A 19,628-nucleotide genomic window follows, 5' to 3' on the forward strand; every position below is an offset into this window, starting at 1 on the left:
ATTGGAGAAGATTGTGGTAGCGGCAACTCGAGGGAGGTGCTTTTATGTGTATTCTTACATAATGTAAGGCACTGCTCATGTTTTTATGTGTTTTCACATGTTTTTCGTGTTTTCACTCATATTGGCTGATTATAGTTACGTATGTTTTTATCAAGCGTGGGTGACAATGTTGTCACAATAGCGGGGTCGGGATCTACCTCCAACCTGTGCACTTTCCGTCTTGTCCCGCCTTGTCTATCACTTTTATCACTAAACTTTAGCTTCCTCTTAGCACCAGTAGCCATAGTTGTAAATAATAGTTCCTTAAATAAGTAAATACGTAAATACGTAAATAATTATCACCGCGACACGACGCTCACGCACCTCACAGAAATTTGCGGAGACTAGCTGGCTAGAGCGGTGTGCTTCCTGGGAGCCGACAGTACTACCATAGGCCTACATCATGACCAAATATAGCAGCGCTACCAATGCTAGCGCGGTTTTTATTAGCGCTCAAAGTAGCTGCCCCATTTAAGGACTATCGGAAGTGTGCTATGCAGCCGTATTTAAGGCCTGTCGGACTTTACGGGTTAAACCTTTCACTGTACTTGTTTACTCTCAATGGAAGTTTGTTAGGGGTCAATTTTGTTATAATGGGTTCACTTTACGAAGTTTCGCTTAACGAAGGGTTTTTAGGAACGTAATCCCTTCGTTAGCGGGGTTGTATATATATATATATATATATATATATATATATATATATATATATATATATATATATATATATATATATATATATATATATATATATATATATATATATATATATATATATATATATATATACACAGTGAATATCCGATAAGGTTTTCAGGAACGCATTTGTACCGTATAACGAGGACTTACTGTTATATATATATATATATATATATATATATATATATATATATATATATATATATATATATATATATATATATATATATATATATATATATATATATATATATATATATATATATATATATATATATATATATATATATATATATATATATATATATATATATATATATATATATATATATATATATATATATATATATATATATATATATATATATATATATATATATATATATATATATATATATATATATATATATATATATATATATATATATATATATATATATATATATATATATATATATATATAAGAGGGAGGCGGTGGCATAGTGGATAAGGTGGTGAGCGTGGGACCTGGCAGACGTCACGCGTGAGTTGAATCCCACCACGCACAGCCTTAAAACACTTTGCCATTTGTCGAGTGGTTTAAAGTTACCTACATATCACCATGATATCATACCCAGGTTCTAGGTGGTTATACCCAAGATTAGCTTGGGCAGTAATATGGGCCCTAATATGGGTACCACTATAAATAAAATTGCCTGCGCCACTAATGGGCGGTAGCTGAACAGCGCTTCCCATACACTCTTCAAGTGTGCCTACAGGCGCTATAGGCCTTACCAAAAAAAAAAAAATATATATATATATATATATATATATATATATATATATATATATATATAAACAGTAACTCCTCGTTATACGGTACATATGCATTCCTGAAAACCTTATCAGATATATATATATATATATATATATATATATATATATATATATATATATATATATATATATATATATATATATATATATATATATATATATATATATATATATATATATATATATATATATATACACTAATGTATGTATGTACGTAACTTTATAATGTTGATGATCTTAACTTTATGAAGGGAGGGAAAGTGAAACGGGAAATACACTAACCGGCAACCTGTGGAATGTAAACAAAGTGCGCATCATTGTACCGCATACAAAACTTATGTACCACATTTCCATTGTAGAGTCACAAGTTCAGGTGGTTCTTTTAGCTTTGAAGGAAGATACAGTCTCACCAGCCTTCTTAATAGAGTCTGCTGACTTGAAAATATTTGACAGTAGATGGAGTCAAGATGGTGGCAAGCAATGTTATTAGTTTTCTGGCCTCTCTCTTGTCTGTGAATAATACCCAGCTTCACTTCGAGAGCAAGACACTTCCTGGTCTTCTTAGGAACGTTAGGCCACATTGCAGGACGTTTTGGTGGTAAGTTGAACTAGGGAAGATGAGCTGCTGGTGACGCTGTTTTGTTTTGACTAGGGAGTGAGTGGTGCGCGTGATCTTGATCTTGATCTTGATGCTACAGGTGACGCAGAATTACTTCTGAGTCAGGCTTTTGTATCGGCAGCGCCTGTGTTGTCTACGAGAGGCTTGATCTTGATCTTTATATTAGAGGTGTCTCAGGATTTCTCCTGAGGCAGGCCTTAGTACCAGCAGCTCCTGGTGTATTCAAAAGCCTGTCAGCTTGCATGATACGGTGGGGCTTTCAAATTTGGAAAAAAAATTACCTAGATAAAACTTCGTCAAAGCGATTTTGGTGTTCGTCAAACAAGCAGATGGTAGTAAAACGAAACCTTCTTTGTAGCGAAATTTCGTTGTGTGAAGCTTCGTTAAACGGGGGTTACCTATATATATATATATATATATATATATATATATATATATATATATATATATATATATATATATATACACACACACACACACACACACACACACACACACACACACACACACACACACACACAGACACTCTCAACCCTCGAAACAACGGACCTCTCATCAACGGATTTCGGTAACTACGTACAAATTCTGGAGTCCAGTTTAATGTATGGACGAATATTAAAATGCGCGCGATTGTCCATTCCCGGCAAATTATTGTCCGGTAGGTGGTGGGTCGGTTGCGTCATCAGCTGTTGGCCACCATGTTTAATCTTCAGTCCGTGCGTTTTCAACCAACAGCGAACATTGTCCAGTGCTTACCACGGCTTTTTTATGCATTTTTACCCTTCCAACGAGTGCTTAACCTATCCAAAATGCCTCCTAAACCTAATAAACCAGTGAAGCGTAATCGAAAGGCTCTTCCAGTGCCTGTTAAGCTTGAACTAATACGAAAATTAGAAAATTTTACGTATTTTACGTACATTTTATAGTTTTTTTATGTACTTTTGCAATCTATGGACAGGGTCAGGCACGCATTTGTCCGTTGTTTGGTCGGTGTATATATATATATATATATATATATATATATATATATATATATATACCGAAACAACGGACAAATGCGTGCCTGACCCTGTCCATAGATTGCAAAAGTACATAAAAAACTATAAAATGTACGTAAAATACGTAAAATTTTCTAATTTTCGTTATATGGTACATATGCATTCCTGAAAACCTTGCTGCATACCGAACCCATTATAACATGTAATAATAGAGAATGCATTCCAGCACGTCAAAAGTCATCCCTACAGAAATTAGAATACATGAAAATAATCATAAAAAAAAATAATAAAGTAAAGTACAGGGGATCCTCGCAATATGATGGGGTTAGTGTGGTTTTTCATCGGTCGATTCGGCATTAATTTGAATCGTGAAGCACTTTTTCCCATAGAAGAATTAGGGGGGATAGGGACCAACCTCCAGCCTAAACCCCCAAAACATCACTATAACCTTTAAAAAACACTAACTTAGACTAAATCAGTACTTCATTTATATCTAAATTTTTTTTATTAAACACATTAGGGTGCTGTACGGTACATTTTTGGAAATAAAAAAACTTCCATGATGCAACGGTCTCGCGGTACTTGTCCCTGTTCTTCCAAATTATTGATACTGTTGATCTAGGGACACCCATTTGCGCTGCAGCGACACTGTGAACTATACCTGCCTCACACTTTCTTATAAGTTCAAGGTTATCTTTGAAAGACAGGAAGTTGTGCTTCTTATGACTGGTGAACGCCGGCTGGGGTGAGAGTGACGCAGATTAAGTGATGCACAGGCCACAGGGCTGCCACTATTTTCATTTCTCTATACCACTCGCGTGCATTTCCTCCTATTTTCACCTGAAACTCGTGCACATTTTCCCCCATTTTCACCTATGCCAATCCCAAAAATCCTTTTAGTGTATGCATATATTATTGTGTTAAAATAAACGTATTTATACTTTTTGCAGCTTTATTCTTTTACTACAAAAGAAATAAAAAAAAACTTTCTGGTATCGAAAAATTAACTTTTCTTTGGTTTATTAAATATATATATATATATATATATATATATATATATATATATATATATATATATATATATATATACAGTAAGGTCCCGGGTTACGTCGGTCTTGAGTTATGTCAAACTCGTAGTTACGTCAGTCCACTATAAGGCAATTTAAGATTTAAAAAATTGAAAATTTATTAATCGTAAAGCGCGGGATTTATGTTATTGTTGGCCGCCAGGCGTCACTAGTGGTTACCCGTCACACCGCCCACCTCACGCTTGAATACAATAACACCCTGCCTCAGTTCCACCACACCATTGCCCCTAGCAAGAGTGTTATCCTACTTCTGCATTTACTGACTTAAGTTCTTAGTATCTTGCTCAATGACACCAAAGAGAAAACTCCTTAGTGACAGCAGTGATGCTAAGAAAAGGAAAACCATTACGCTACAAGAAAAAGAGGACATAATTAAAAGACATGAGAAGGGAGGCAGCAGCTGTGTGTGAGGGAGGGAAGAAGAAAATGGGAAGCCCGTTACCATGACAACGGGGAGGTTGACGACCTTGAGGACTCGCGCACCCACCATCACAACAATAACAACTCCGAAGCCTTCGCCTGGGCCACACGACACTCGCAGCTCACTTGCACCGTCTGCGCCTGTCTGCTGATCCCTATTGTCCTTTCCTATTGCATTTACTGCTCCACTGCCCACGCTTCTACTCCCACTGCACTGCACTACGCTCCCAGCTGTCCGCCCTGGACGTCACAACATTCGTCCTGCTCACCCTCCTGGCAGCCTCAGGCGTCCATCCCTCTCGGCAACCTGCAGTCCTTTGCGTTTGTGGCCCTAATCAACAACAAAAACAAGCTTGTGTTTCATATTCCTACATAGTTGTAAATAATATAACAATATAACAATATAACCTTTTACTTACTTGAATGACCATAAAGAATGATTGGTTGAAAACTCGATAATATGCTTTGAAATGTACGGAAACTCAAGTTACGTACAAAATCAACTTACGTCATGTTTCAGGAATGTAACTCTGACGTAAACCGAGACCTTACTGTATATATATAATCCATATTTCATAAACTAATGGGGTGTCCAGACAAATATTTATAGTGTTTGAAATAAAAAAAAAAGAAAAAAACATTCCCCTACATATTGTCAATAAAGTCTGTAGTTTCCCTTGTAAATTGCTACTTTCCCCATAGGCATTCCCTACCCCTACGTTAAACTAAAATCACCTACTGTATGGTATTTCCCCTATGACTGGCAGCCTTGGCACAGGGTAGGGTCGGTTTACATTTCCGCCTTTTGGGCTGGCGGCGGATTTGACCGGGTGGGTGGCACGCGAGATATGAATGTTGAATTGGCGAGTCAGTCGGTCAAACCTTGAGGATTGGGTATTAATTAACTGAGTTCGAATTGGCGATAATTAGAACTGCGAATGGTCGAATCACGAGGATCCGTTTACTGCGCTAAAGAAATAAACAGAAAATGTTTTTATTTACCTTTCAATCGCCATGTATTCTATCAGATTATGTCCCTCCTGAGGCTAAGGGACATTAGGAATTTCAGCCCTTACTCATCTTTCGCCGAGTGGGCAGACAAGGATAAGACGTCGTCTGCACTGTCGGAAGCAGATGTAGAAGGGCCAGCTGTAACAGGGTCGGCACGTTTCAATGGTTTGAAGAAAGAGGATATTGAGGAAGGGCCAGCTGTAGCAGGGTCAGCAGGTGTGACAGGGACGGCATGTCTGACTGGCTTGAAGAACGAATGGATGGAGGACTGTTTAGTTTTTCTTGTTTTTTCATCATAGATTTCTTGATAAATCTTGACACTTTTCTGTACATCAATAGCCAATTTGCTATTCCTGGCAGAACTTGGGTCACGTTCCTTCAGGGTTTCCAGAGCTTTTTCGATACCACCGAGACATTCTCTAAGAGTTTTGATGTCCAGCCACACACAGGTTGTTTTTCTCATCTCCCTCTTTTTCTGCCTCCTGTGATCCCTTGTCTAGTTCTATAAGTTCATCATTTGAGGGAGATTCAGCATGGCTTTCCAAAAGATCTTGAACATCATCATCATCAACTTCATCGAAGCCAGCCTTATGACACATATTTACTATGTCATTTCTGATTGCACCGATGTCATCTTCAGCGAAGCCTGGGAAGTCATGTGCTCATTTTGGTCATACTTTATTCCATGCCAAGTTCATGGTAGACATCTTCACTTCGTCCCAAGATGACTTGATGTTATCTAAGGCGTGCTTGATGTTATATGACTTCCACCATTCACTGATATTGGGCTTGCCAGACCCATCTGTACCCTTTATCAGTTGCTGCATGGTTCGCGGTGGTAGTAGGCTTTTAGTGTTTGCCATGATTATTATGAATATATTTGTGCTTACAATAGACCCTTTAATATTCCATTTATTCATCTAATTAGTAATGCATGTAAGTAATATGTAATGCAGTTAAAAAATGAGAGGGAAGGGAAGAGATAAGAGGCTCCAGGTGGGGTCATATCTGTGAATTTTTCTTATCGTATATTGAATCGAGGGTAGTAATTTTCAAATACCGTAACTGTGAATTTACCGGATAAAGAACTACCGTATAATGAGGACTTACTGTATGTATATATATATATATATATATATATATATATATATATATATATATATATATATATATATATATATATATATATATATATATATATATATATATATATATATATATATATACAAGTAAGCCTCGTTTAACGAAGGTTCACACAACGAAATTTCGCTACAACGAAGGTTTCGTTTTACTACCATCTGCTCGTTTAACGAACACTAAACTCGCTTTAACGAAGTTTTATCTAGGTAATTTTTTTTCCAAATTTGAAAGCCCCACCGTATCATGCAAGCTGACAGGCTTTTGAATACACCAGGAGCTACTGGTACTAAGGCCTGCCTCAGGAGAAATCTTGAGACACCTGTAGAATAAAGATCAAGATCAAGCCTCTCGTGGACAACACAGGCACTGCCAATACAAAGGCCTGACTCAGAAGAAATTCTGCATCACCTGTAGCATCAAGATCAAGATCAAGATCACGCGCACCACTCACTCCCTAGTCAGACCATAACAGCGTCACCAGCAGCTCATCTTCCCTAGTTCAACTTACCACCAAAACGCCCTGCAATGTGGCCTAACGTTCTTAAGAAGACCAGGAAGTGTCTTACTCTCACAGAGAAGCTGGGTATTATTCACAGACAAGAGAGAGGCCAGAAAACTAATAACATCTTGACTCCATCTACTGTCAAATATTTTCAAGTCAGCAGACTCTATTAAAAAGGCTGGTGAGACTGTATCTTCCTTGAAAGCTAAAAGAACCACCTGAACTCGTGACTCTGCAATGGATAAAATGGAAAGCCTTGTGGAAATGTGGTACATAAGTTTTGTATGCGGTACCATGATGCGCACTTTGTTTACATTCCACAGGTTGCCAGTTAGTGTATTTCCCGTTTCACTTTCCCTCCCTTTATAAAGTTATGATCATCAACATTATAAAGTTACGTACATACATACATTAGTGTACATTATAATGACTTAAATTAAACTACCTAAATGTTTAACTTCATAATTTTTACTTTCATTAAACGTTTTACTGTACTATGATGCACTCTCGCTTTGCTTACTCTCAATGGAAGTTCAGATCAGGGGTTAAACTTGTTATAATTGGTTCGCTTAACGAAGTTTCGCTTAACGAAGTGTTTTTTAGGAACGTAACCCCTTCGTTAAGCGGGGTTTGCCTGTATATATATATATATATATATATATATATATATATATATATATATATATATATATATATATATATATATATATATATATATATATATATATATATATATATATATATATATATATATATATATATATATATATATATATATATATATATATATATATATATATACAATAATCCCTTCCATATCCGAACCGCCATTATCCGAACCTCGCCAATATCCGAATCATTCCTAGACTGGCCCCACGAATCCAAACATGGGCTCTGAGTGGTTTGAATTTCCCGCACGCGACCGTGGGGTGTGGCCAATTTACACATTTGCTGCGTGGTGGCACGCTTGTGCTTCCCGCCTCTCACTCAACCTGGGTCACAGCTGGGTCAGGTCACTTCTTTGTTGTTCTCCAACTAGTGAACGTTGGCTGTATGCTGGCGATAATTTTCGGACTAATATGGCCCCTCCACCTGCAAAACGACCAAGAAAAGTGCTGACTTTGGAGATGAAGTGGGAAATATTACGTCGGTGTGATGAAGGGTGGTCAAGTGAACGCATTCAGGAAGAATTCGGCATCCCAAAGTCTTCCCTTTGTGATCTGAAAAAGGCTCGAGAGAAAATTGCAGCCAACACTGATGATTTTTCAGTTGCATCAAAGACCGGCAAGAAAAAGGATAGAAAAACGATGGCCAAGCTGAAGAATATTGAGCTAGACCAGTGTGTAATAAAGTGGTATTAGCAGCAACGTGCTAGTGGTGTAATGGTGCGTGGTACTGAACTTAAAATGGCTGCAGAGAGATTTGCAAGCAACATTGGGCTGCAAGGATTTAAGGCTTCAGAAGGGTGGCTTTATCAATTTAAACTACGACATGGGTTAATCAGCAAGAAAGTGTATGGTGAAAGTCTTGATGCAAATGAGGAGGTAATTGATAAGTACTGGAAAGAAGTAAAAGATTTGATTCAGAGAGAAGGGCTTGTACTTGAACAGCTGTACAACGCTGACGAAACTGGACTGTATTACCGTTCGATCCCAGAAAACACATTAGCAAGTGAAAAAGAAAAATCAGTGCCTGGTAGAAAACTATGCAAAGCAAGAGTGTCGCTACTGTGTGGTGCAAATGCGCTGGGCTCCCACCGTCTGAAGCCCATAGTCGTGGGTAAGGCAAAACAACCACAGTGCTTGCGTGGCATGATGGACTCGCTCCCAGTTCATTACAATCATTCAGTGAAGGCTTGGTTTAATGTGAAAGTGTTTAAGTACTGGTTTTCTAAACATGCTGTGCCCGAGATTGTGCGGTTCCAGATGGAAGTGATGAAGGTGAGCAGAAAACAAGTGCGAGCTCTGATTTTGCTGGACAATGCTCCCGCTCACCCGCCAGCGTCTGAACTTGTCGTCGAACACGGACGCATCAGAGTGAAATTTTTACCACCAAACATAACTTGCCTCATTCAGCCAATGGATCAGGGAATTATTGTAGCTTTTAAGAGGCTGTACAGGAGGAGGTTCCTGGAGGAAGTAATGGTGGTAGTGGATGAGGAAAAAAGAAATGTGGGCCAGCTGACTCTGCAAAATTTGAAAAACTACAACCTTCGCTCTGTCATGCATAACATATCTCGGGCATGGAATGATGTATCCAGTTCTACTCTGGCCAATGGATGGAATCGTCTCTTACACAGGACTGAGCCTGTGGTTGATTTTGTAGGGTTTGAGGCAGACGATTTTCATCATCAATTTGTTAAGTCAGGGGAAAATACCACTGTTGATGACATCAATAACTGGCTGGAGTGTGACAAGGGAGACCCAGGACAACAGTTGCTGACAGAGGAACAGATTGCTGCTGAAGTGCTAAACCCAGATGAAGGCAACGAGTGATGATGATGATGATGATTCTCTACCATCACGACCACCAACATCAGAAGTCAGAAAGGCTCTTGATATTGTACTTGATTATTTTGAGCATCCAGTCACTTCTAAACACATGCAGAGCTATGGACCAATGTTTAGGATAGCTCGTGATGATTTAATTAAAGCACAGAGTCAGTGGTCCAAGAAACAGATGAAAATAGAAACATTTTTCAAGCCAACAACACCATCTCCTCACCCCTTGCCCAGACCGACATCGACGCTGTCAGGTTCCCTGTCACCTGACGATGTACCACTGCCCAGCCTACCTTCATCACCACGCTCTTCAGATACACCTCAACCCTTCCAGGTTAGTATTGTACTGTATGATTATATAAGTAATGTGTTTGATTATGATAATGTATCGTTATGGGCAAAAATTTACTTGTTTACAGGGGTGACTCGCTCAGTTATCTGGCCATTGTTTAGATAAAATGATATTTTCTGCATTTGTGTGTTCATCATATTGTGAAAGTTGCTTCCATTTTTATATATAAGAAAAATACTTAGCTAAGTACGTATGCATCATACCACCAACAGGATATTGATGTGGAGCTGAAGTCGGCATCGGAGGAAGCAGATAAGTAATGCATACACAAATATGTCACCGCTAGACCACACGGGATGATGAAACAGGCTCACTCACCTTCCATAATGTATGTACATATGCACTACTGTATTGTTTTCTTCCAATACAATTCTCCAATTTCAGCAAATAAGTGATTTGTGTGTATTTCTATCCACTTTCATTCATTTAGACATTAAAAATTGAGCACTACAGTGACGTGGTGGAGGTAGGAAGGGGGGGATTTACTTTTACCTCGCACATCTGGATCCTGGCAATATCCGAACCCCCTGTGGCTCAATTAGTTCAGATACGGGAGGGATTACTGTATATATATATATACAGTGCTTACTCCAATTTGAGAAATGGGGTGGCATTGTGAGTCGCAAATATGGAAATTGCAAAATTGGAAGTATTATTCCTATGGGAAAAATTGAATATGGAAATATGGAAATCGCAAAATTAGAAGTATTATTCCTATGGGAAAAATTTAATATGGTGCTCCATGGTCACCTAATTTTTCAATATTTTCGTAATATTTTGCCCATATTTATATCACATTTATATTGAGCCAGGTATCTTTCCATATGAATGATCACAGTGTTTGTACAATGCCTAGGAGAATAAAAAATCTGTCCACCATAGGTTTTTACAGCTTTTTCAATTTTCTTACTGTTTTTAAACACTATTCTCACAGTTGATTCTCCTTCACCAAACTCTCTGGAAATATCACAGTTCTTTTTTCCATCTCTTTTTCATCTTAATTATCTTCATCTTCTGCTCCAAAGTTAGCCTAATGTTTTTCTTGGTTGATGGTGCCATGTCGCACAAAGTCGAGCACAAGGATTCCTCCAAATTTGCAGAGAGAACTCTGTGGAGGTGTACGTAAACAAATGGAAGGCGGGAGGGAGTGGGGCAGTGTTGCCAGATGAGCTTCGTTAAATTAGATTTTTATGAAAACTAGCCAAAAACGACCAAACTATGATAAATATGATAGAAATATGATAGTAATGTAGTATAATATGATAAATATGAATTAATTAATAAAATATTGCCTATATAATACAGTAATATATAATTTGTGGGAACACTCTCTTTCCCGCCACCACTCGCAATACTGGGAAAAAGGAGCAAGATGGGGAAATTTTTGAAAATGGCAATATTTGGTCCTTGGTCGCAAAATTGGCATATCGCAAAATTTGAACTCGCAAAATTGGAGTAAGCACTGTATATATATATATATATATATATATATATATATATATATATATATATATATATATATATATATATATATATATATATATATATATATATATATATATATATATATATATATATATATATATATATATATATATATATATATATATATATATATATATATATATATATATATATATATATATATATATATATATATATATATATATATATATATATATATATATATATATATATATATATATATATATATATATATATATATATATATATATATATATATATATATATATAAATTATTAATGAAATTTCATTAGTAATTCACTATTGCTCAATGCCATGGAGTCAAGGTTATCCTCATGGCATGAGCGTATATGAATACTAAGATATGATATCCATTAAAGCAGGCAATAGAGGAGTGAAAACATAAACATCATGATGAAAGTAACACGCAAGCAAAATGGTCACAAGAAGAAGCGGCCGAGTGGTCGCGAGTCTCCCGCTTCGTCTGTGGCTGATCTCATCTCAGCTTTATTTTTTGCTATTCCATGTAAGATTTCACTTTATGCATTACAAAACAATCCATTCTTGGGGGCAAGGTTGGTAAAAAGCTAATAGAAATGTTGTTTTGTGAACATAAATGCATATATAAGACAGTAACACCACCTCCAGAGTTGGTGTTCCCAGCAGCCTCAGAGCAACCTGATAGCAACCTTGCCACCGTCACTCCAAGCATTCTTGGAAGCCATTTTGCTGCAGGAGGTTGCTCTGACGTTAAAGAATCTTGGATTCAGCTCCACGAGCGCTAGAGACAAAGGCAGGGAGCCAGCCAATCACAGCGAAGCTACCGCATTCGGTCCCTCACTCGGCAAATTCAAACCCAGAAAATTTGCTAAAACGGATCTGGTTGTACGTTATGCGGACTTTTTGGTCTAACTTTACATAGTACCTTAAACCGGAAATTCGTTAGGGATATGTTCGTCAAGCGGAGTATTACCGTATATATATATATATATATATATATATATATATATATATATATATATATATATATATATATATATATATATATATACAAAGTAAAGTCCCGGGTTACGTCGGTCTTGAGTTACGTCAAACTCGTAGTTATGTCAGTCCACTATAAGGCAATTTAAGATTAAAAAAATAGAAAATTTATAAATGCGAGATTTATTGTTATTGTTGGCCGCCAGGCGTCACTATAGTCTGACCAGCCTTAATTTACGGCCGTGTGGGGGCGAGCGTCTCAGTACAGTGTTGCCACGTTTTCACTACTGTTGTTCAGTTACTCTCTCTCTCTCTCTCTCTCTCTCTCTCTCTCTCTCTCTCTCTCTCTCTCTCTCTCTCTCTCTCTCTCTCTCTCTCTACCTTTGATTCTTTAGTAAGTCATTTATAATTGTGTATGTATATATATATATATATATATATATATATATATATATATATATATATATTGTTATGTTACGTCGCCACACGGCTGCGGTTAACTGCTACAGCTCACTAGACTGTTATTCTGGCAAAATCGCCAACTTTGTTACGGTCAGTACAGTGGGGATTATAAAACACTCCACAGAGTCCCCACTACTATAACTCACAGCCGCCGTAACCCTCAGGTTCTTTCAAGGTCTCCAACAGTGTATAATTTCCCCCACTGTAAGGGAATCTCCTCAGCAACTCCTTCTTCTCCTGTACCCAACCAAGTAGAATTTATAAATGGTAGATGTTATGTGTAACAGGGCGAGGCCTTGATACCCCCTAGAGAAACCGCCCACAAGGACAATTCCACCCACTTCTCTATGAAGTATTAATGCCTTTCCGGACGCCTTGCACCCAGGCTGTGAGGGTTCACAGACTGGGACAACACGCGCAGTATATATATTACTATACTATCTTACTACGACAAGTGCTTACTAACACCTTTTAGACTGACATCCCTGGCCTACTACTACTGCAATATATGATGTGTACAGCACATCCGGTGATGTAAACACAAGCCCAGACACCACCTACTGGTGACAACCACTATACACCGAGTCCAAATACTCGTCGCAGACAAGTCTGGCGGACGACAACTACGCACCACTGGCCGACATGAAGCCTCTCAGCATTCAATAGTGTGCGTGGCTACTACCACTACAATACAGTATACTACTGATACTACACAAAAGATGGTGGGGGCACACAGCCGCCCACCAAACCATGCTGGTGACCACAGCCACCAACAAAACAAACAGAACGAGACAAAGCGTGTCTCTTCGCGTTGCCACACCCGAGTGGACAAACGCACGAGAAATGTAGCCAAACTTACTACACCTCTCCCAGACCAACAAGCCCGTTGCTCTAACAGTCACGGTCTGCCCAGTAGCAAGCCAGCTACTCAACAGGAGGGCACAACTCCCAGACCGATGACTAGCGAGTACTGGTAACGCACAGTCCAGCCACACGTGTCTCTTACTGTGCCGAGAACGTACGTGTTAACTCCGCTGAAGACTGGCCGGTACTGATGTGAAGCTCGCAGGCCCACAAAATGGTGGAAAGAGGGAGGCAGGTTGTCTGCTCAGCAGAACAGCCCGAGGGGCCCTCGCTAGGTAGCCATAGGCTACACATATAATGAAATAATAAATTAAAGGGGATTAAGACAGTGCCCATCACAATATATATGAATGGCACGAGGTCAGTCACGTCGCCACCACAATGTGTCAAGGCCACCAGCTGGGTGTGGAAGAGTTGCCGCTCGCAAGTGAATAATGCTTTTTTTTCACTTAAGTATTGGCATATACCTACTATTTTGTAGAAATAGAAAATACACATTAGCTTGGCTTACGAATTATGAATGCGAATATGCCTCACCCTTGAAATTACTGTAAAAGCCAGTAAATGTGAGCATTTTATCTCATAATTATAGCAACTTCTCGTACCACAAGGTGAGGCTATTCGGCCTGGCCAGGCTGGGTTCATCAGTATTGCCGCCACTCACAAGACTTCTATTTTTTTTTTTTTTTTTTTCTTTGGATAATAGATTATCTCTTTTTTTCCATGCTCATTATCTTATATCTGTAACGCTGATATTATTACACGCCCTAAACATATGCTAAGTACCATTATAAGTTACTACAGTTGATATCACCAACACTGTTGAATATGTATGCCATGTTTATATGGTACTATATAGTTTTTTTTATGCATATGATGGTTACTGTTGATTCAGCCATCTATATACAGAAGTCAAAATTTTATACATCTGAATTGATGGTATTTGCGATGCCTTGTACACCAATAATTTCCTTTTCACATCGCATTTTTGGGAAACGTGGCAGCACTGTACAGCTACCCTCGCCCCACCACAGCCGTAAAGTAAGCCCGGTCAGACTATAGTGGTTACCCGCCACACCGCCCGCCTCACGCTTGAATACAATAACACCCTGCCTCAGTTCCACCACACCGTCGCCCCTGGCAAGTGTTATCCTACTTCTGCGTTTATTGACTCAAGTTCTTAGTATATTGCTCAATGGCACCAAAGAGAAAACTCCTTAGTGACAGCAGTGATGTTAAGAAAAGGAAAGCCATTATGCTACAAGAAAAAGAGGACATAATTAAAAGACATGAGAAGGGAGGCAGCAGCTGTGTGTGAGGGAGTGAAGAAGAAAATGGGATGCCCATTACCATAACAACGGGGAGGTTGACAACCTTGAGGGCTTGCACACCCATCACAACAATAATAACTTCGCCTGGGCCTCACAACACTTGCAGCTCACTTGCACAGTCTGCGCCTGTCTGCTGATCCCTATTGCCCTTTCCTATTGCATTTCCTGCTCCGCTGCCCACGCTTCTACTCCCACCGCACTTCACTACGCTCCCAGCTGTCTGCCCTGCGCGTCACAACATTCAACCTGCCCATCCTCCTGGCAGCCTCAGGCGTCCATCCCTCTCGGCAACCTGCAGTCCTTCGCGTTCGCGGCCCTAATCAACAACAAAAACAAACTTGTGTTTCATATTCCTACATAGTTGTAAATAATATAACAATATAACCTTTAACTTACCTGAATGACCATAAAGAATGATTGGCTGAAAACTCGATAATATGCTTTGAAATGTACGGAAACTCGAGTTATGTACAAAATCGAGTTACGTCATGTTTCAGGAACGTAACTCTGACGTAAACCGAGACCTTACTATATATATATATATATATATATATATATATATATATATATATATATATATATATATATATATATATATATATATATATATATATATATATATATATATATATATATATATATATATATATATATATATATATATATATATATATATATATATATATATATATATATATATATATATATATATATATATATATATATATATATATATATATATATATATATATATATATATATATATATATATATATATATATATATATATATATATATATATATATATATATATATATATATATATATATATATATATATATATATATATATATATATATATATATATATATATATATATATATATATATATATATATATATATGTTTTTCCTATTTTACACAAACTAGGATATAAGTAGTAATACGTGTGTCTGACACAGGTACAGCTGGAAGTGGAGCTAAAGCATCGCACAGTCTCAGTGAGTGTCACACCGACCCAGGCCACCATCATCTTCCACTTCCAGGAGAGAAAACGCTGGACCATTGATGAGCTGAGCAGTGTTACTCATGTACCCAAGACTGTCCTCAGGCGAAAGATTACATTCTGGCAGACACAGGTGAGGCACTAACTGTTTGGATATTGTTTCTCTCTCTCTCTCTCTCTCTCTCTCTCTCTCTCTCTCTCTCTCTCTCTCTCTCTCTCTCTCTCTCTCTCTCTCTCTCTCTCTCTCTCTCTCTCTCTCTCTCTCTCTCTTTCTTTGTGTGTGTGTGTGTGTGTGTATTTACCTAGTTGTAGTTTTACAGGGCCTGGGCTTTATGCTCGTATGGCCCCGTCTCCATATCTACACTTATCCAATCTTACATTAAAAGTATGTACACTCATTGCAGACACTACTTCTTCATTCAAACTGTTCCACATCTCAATACATCTTTGCGGGAAACTATACTTTTTAATATCTCTTACACATTTTCCCTTCCTCAGCTTCTTACTATGCGATCTTGTGCTTTGACTGGCATATTCTCTCAGGATCAGATACTCATTGTCCACTTGGTCCATTCCATTTATCAATTTATAAACTTGAATGAGATCCCTCTCTCCCTTCTCTGCTCCAATGTTGGAAGATCCATAGCCTTTAGTCTCTCCTCATATGTCATCCCTTCAAATTCTGGAACCATTCTTGCAGCCATTTTTTGTAGTCTCTCCAGCGTCCTTATGTGTTTCTTTTTGTGAGGGGTGCACACAACTGCATATTCCAATCTGGGTCTTATTATAGTACGTATCAGTTTCTTCATCATTTCTTTGTCCATGTAGTGAAATGCTATTCCAATATTCCTTAGTAAATTATATGTGTGTGTGTGTGTGTATTTACCTAGTTGTATTTACCTAGTTGTAGTTTTACAGGGCCTGGGCTTTATGCTTGTGTGGCCCCGTCTCCATATCTACACTTATCCAATCTTACTTTAAAAGTATGCACACTCGTTGCAGACACTACTACTTCATTTAAACTGTTCCATGTCTCAACACATCTTTGCGGGAAACTATATTTTTTTAACATCTCTCAGACATCTTCCCTTTCTCAGCTTTTTACTATGCGATCTTGTGCTTCAAATGTCATATTCTTCTCTCAGGATCAGTTTCTCATTATCCACGTGGTCCATTCCGTTACTCAATTTATAAACTTGTATCAGATCTCCTCTCTCCCTTCTTTGTTCCAGAGTTGGTAGATCCATAGCCTTTAGTCTCTCCTCATATGTCATCCCTTCAAATTCTGGAACCATTCTTGTAGCCATTTTTTGTAGTCTTTCCAACTTCCTTATGTGTTTCTTTTTATGAGGGGTCCACACCACTCCTGCATATTCCAATCTGGGTCTTATTATAGTACTTATCAATTTCTTCATCATTTCTTTGTCCATGTAGTGAAATGCTACTCCAATATTCCTTAGCAAATTATATGTTTCTCTAAAAATTCTATCAATATGGCTTACTGGTTGATTGTTTTCTTCCATCATCACTCCTAAGTCCTTTTCCTTTTTTACTTTCTCCAGTTCTACTCCATCTCCCATCTTATAGATTCCGACGGGTCATCTTTCACTCTTTCCCATTTCCATGACATGGCTTTTGTTCACATTGAATTCCATTTCCCACTTTTTACTCCATTCCCAGATCTTATTTAGATCTTCTTGCAGTATTTCACAATCCTCTTTTTGCTTTATAACTCTGCACAGTTTCGTATCATCTGCAAACAGATTTATGTAGCTGTTCACTCTTTCTGGCATGTCGTTAATATAAATGAGGAAAAGTATTGGTGCCAATACTGACCCCTGTGGCACTCCACTTTCTACTGCTCTCCACTTGGACTTCATATCTTTAACTACCGTCCTTATTTCTCTCCCCCTCAAATAATTTTCTATCCATCTCAATGTGCTTCCTTTTAAGCCACCCTTCTCCTCTAACTTCCATAGTAATCTTGCATGTGGCACTTTGTCAAACGCCTTTTTTAAATCCAAATAAATACAGTCAACCCATCCCTCTCTCACTTGTACTCTATAAACTATTCTAGAATAAAAACTCAATAAATTAGTTACACAAGACCGTCTTTTTCTAAAACCAAATTGGCTATTTGATATTAATATGTTGTTTTCAAGGAACTCGATCCATTGTTTCTTTATAATTCTTTCACACATCTTGCATATTACACTAGTTAGTGATACTGGTCTGTAATTTAAAGATTTTTCCTTCCTTCCGCTCTTATATATGGGAACCACCTCAGCTCTTTTCCATTTTCTATTGAGCATTTTATGATGTATATAGGACTTGCTAGTTCTTCCCTACATTCTTTCAGTATTCTGCCTGAGACTTCATCCGGTCCCATTGCCTTCTCTTCATCAAGTTCCTTCATTAACTCTTTTGTTTCAAGCTTGGTTACTTTAATCTCTTTCATATAGACTGTCTCTCTATTAGCCTGTGGCCTTTCAAATTTGGATTCCTTAGTAAAGACCTCCTGGAGTTTATTATTTAATAGTTCTGCCATACTTTTTGGGTCTTCCACCATCCCGTTCTTTCCTTTTAACCTTTATATTGTTTCTTTTTGCCGAATTTTTCCATTTATGAATCTGTAGAACAATTTTGGTTGCTCCTTACATTTTTCGACAATGTCCTTTTCAAAGTTTTTTTCCTCTTCCTTCCTCACCTTAACATATTCATTTCTCGTTGCCTTGAAGTTTTCCTTATTTACTGGATTTCTATTTCTCCTCCACCTTTTCCATGCTCCATCTCTTTTCTCCTTTGCCCTAGCATACCTTGCATTAAACCAATCTTTCTTTCCTTCTTCTTTAGGTCTATATTTCGAGACATATTCCTTGACTCCTGTTTTGTATATTTCCACAAATAAGTTATACTTCTCTTGCATCGTCTCTGAGTTTTCCATCTCCCAGTTTACGTTTCTAAAATAGTTCTTGAGATTCTCATTATCAGCCTTTCTGTAATTTAATCAGTCTCATTTGTATGAATCGTCTCTATCTTCCTTTGCCTCTTTTGTATCCATTTTTAATATTACATGGTCACTCTTTCCCAATGGGCACTTATATCTTATATCATCATTCATTTGTATATCCCATGTAAAAACTAGGTCCAATCTCGATGTCTTGTCGTTTCCTCTGAATCTTGTGCATTCCTTTACTCTCTAGTCATTCATATTGTCTATCATTAGGTTCAGGAATCTTTCTCCCTAGGCTTCTTCCCCCATACCACTTTCATAATTTTCCCAGTCCACTTCTTTACAGTTGAAATCTCCTACTAATA

The 19,628-nt window shown here is 37.7% G+C and overlaps 1 protein-coding gene across 4 annotated transcripts in view; it reads left to right on the forward strand.

The window, feature by feature from the left end:
* Nucleotides 1–19,628, forward strand: part of LOC123500117 (anaphase-promoting complex subunit 2-like) — a 91,045-nt gene that overhangs the window by 52,658 nt on the left and 18,759 nt on the right. For all 4 annotated transcript variants that reach the window (XR_006673180.1, XM_045248780.1, XM_045248782.1 and 1 more), the window contains exon 12: nucleotides 16,267–16,443. Coding sequence is in view for 3 of the 4 variants with exons in the window: in XM_045248780.1 (XP_045104715.1) it covers nucleotides 16,267–16,443 (177 nt within the window). In the remaining variant the exon portion in view is untranslated. The remainder of the gene's footprint in view (nucleotides 1–16,266; nucleotides 16,444–19,628) is intronic.

This window comes from Portunus trituberculatus, chromosome 50 (assembly GCF_017591435.1).
Source record: "Portunus trituberculatus isolate SZX2019 chromosome 50, ASM1759143v1, whole genome shotgun sequence".
NCBI lineage: Eukaryota > Metazoa > Arthropoda > Malacostraca > Decapoda > Portunidae > Portunus > Portunus trituberculatus.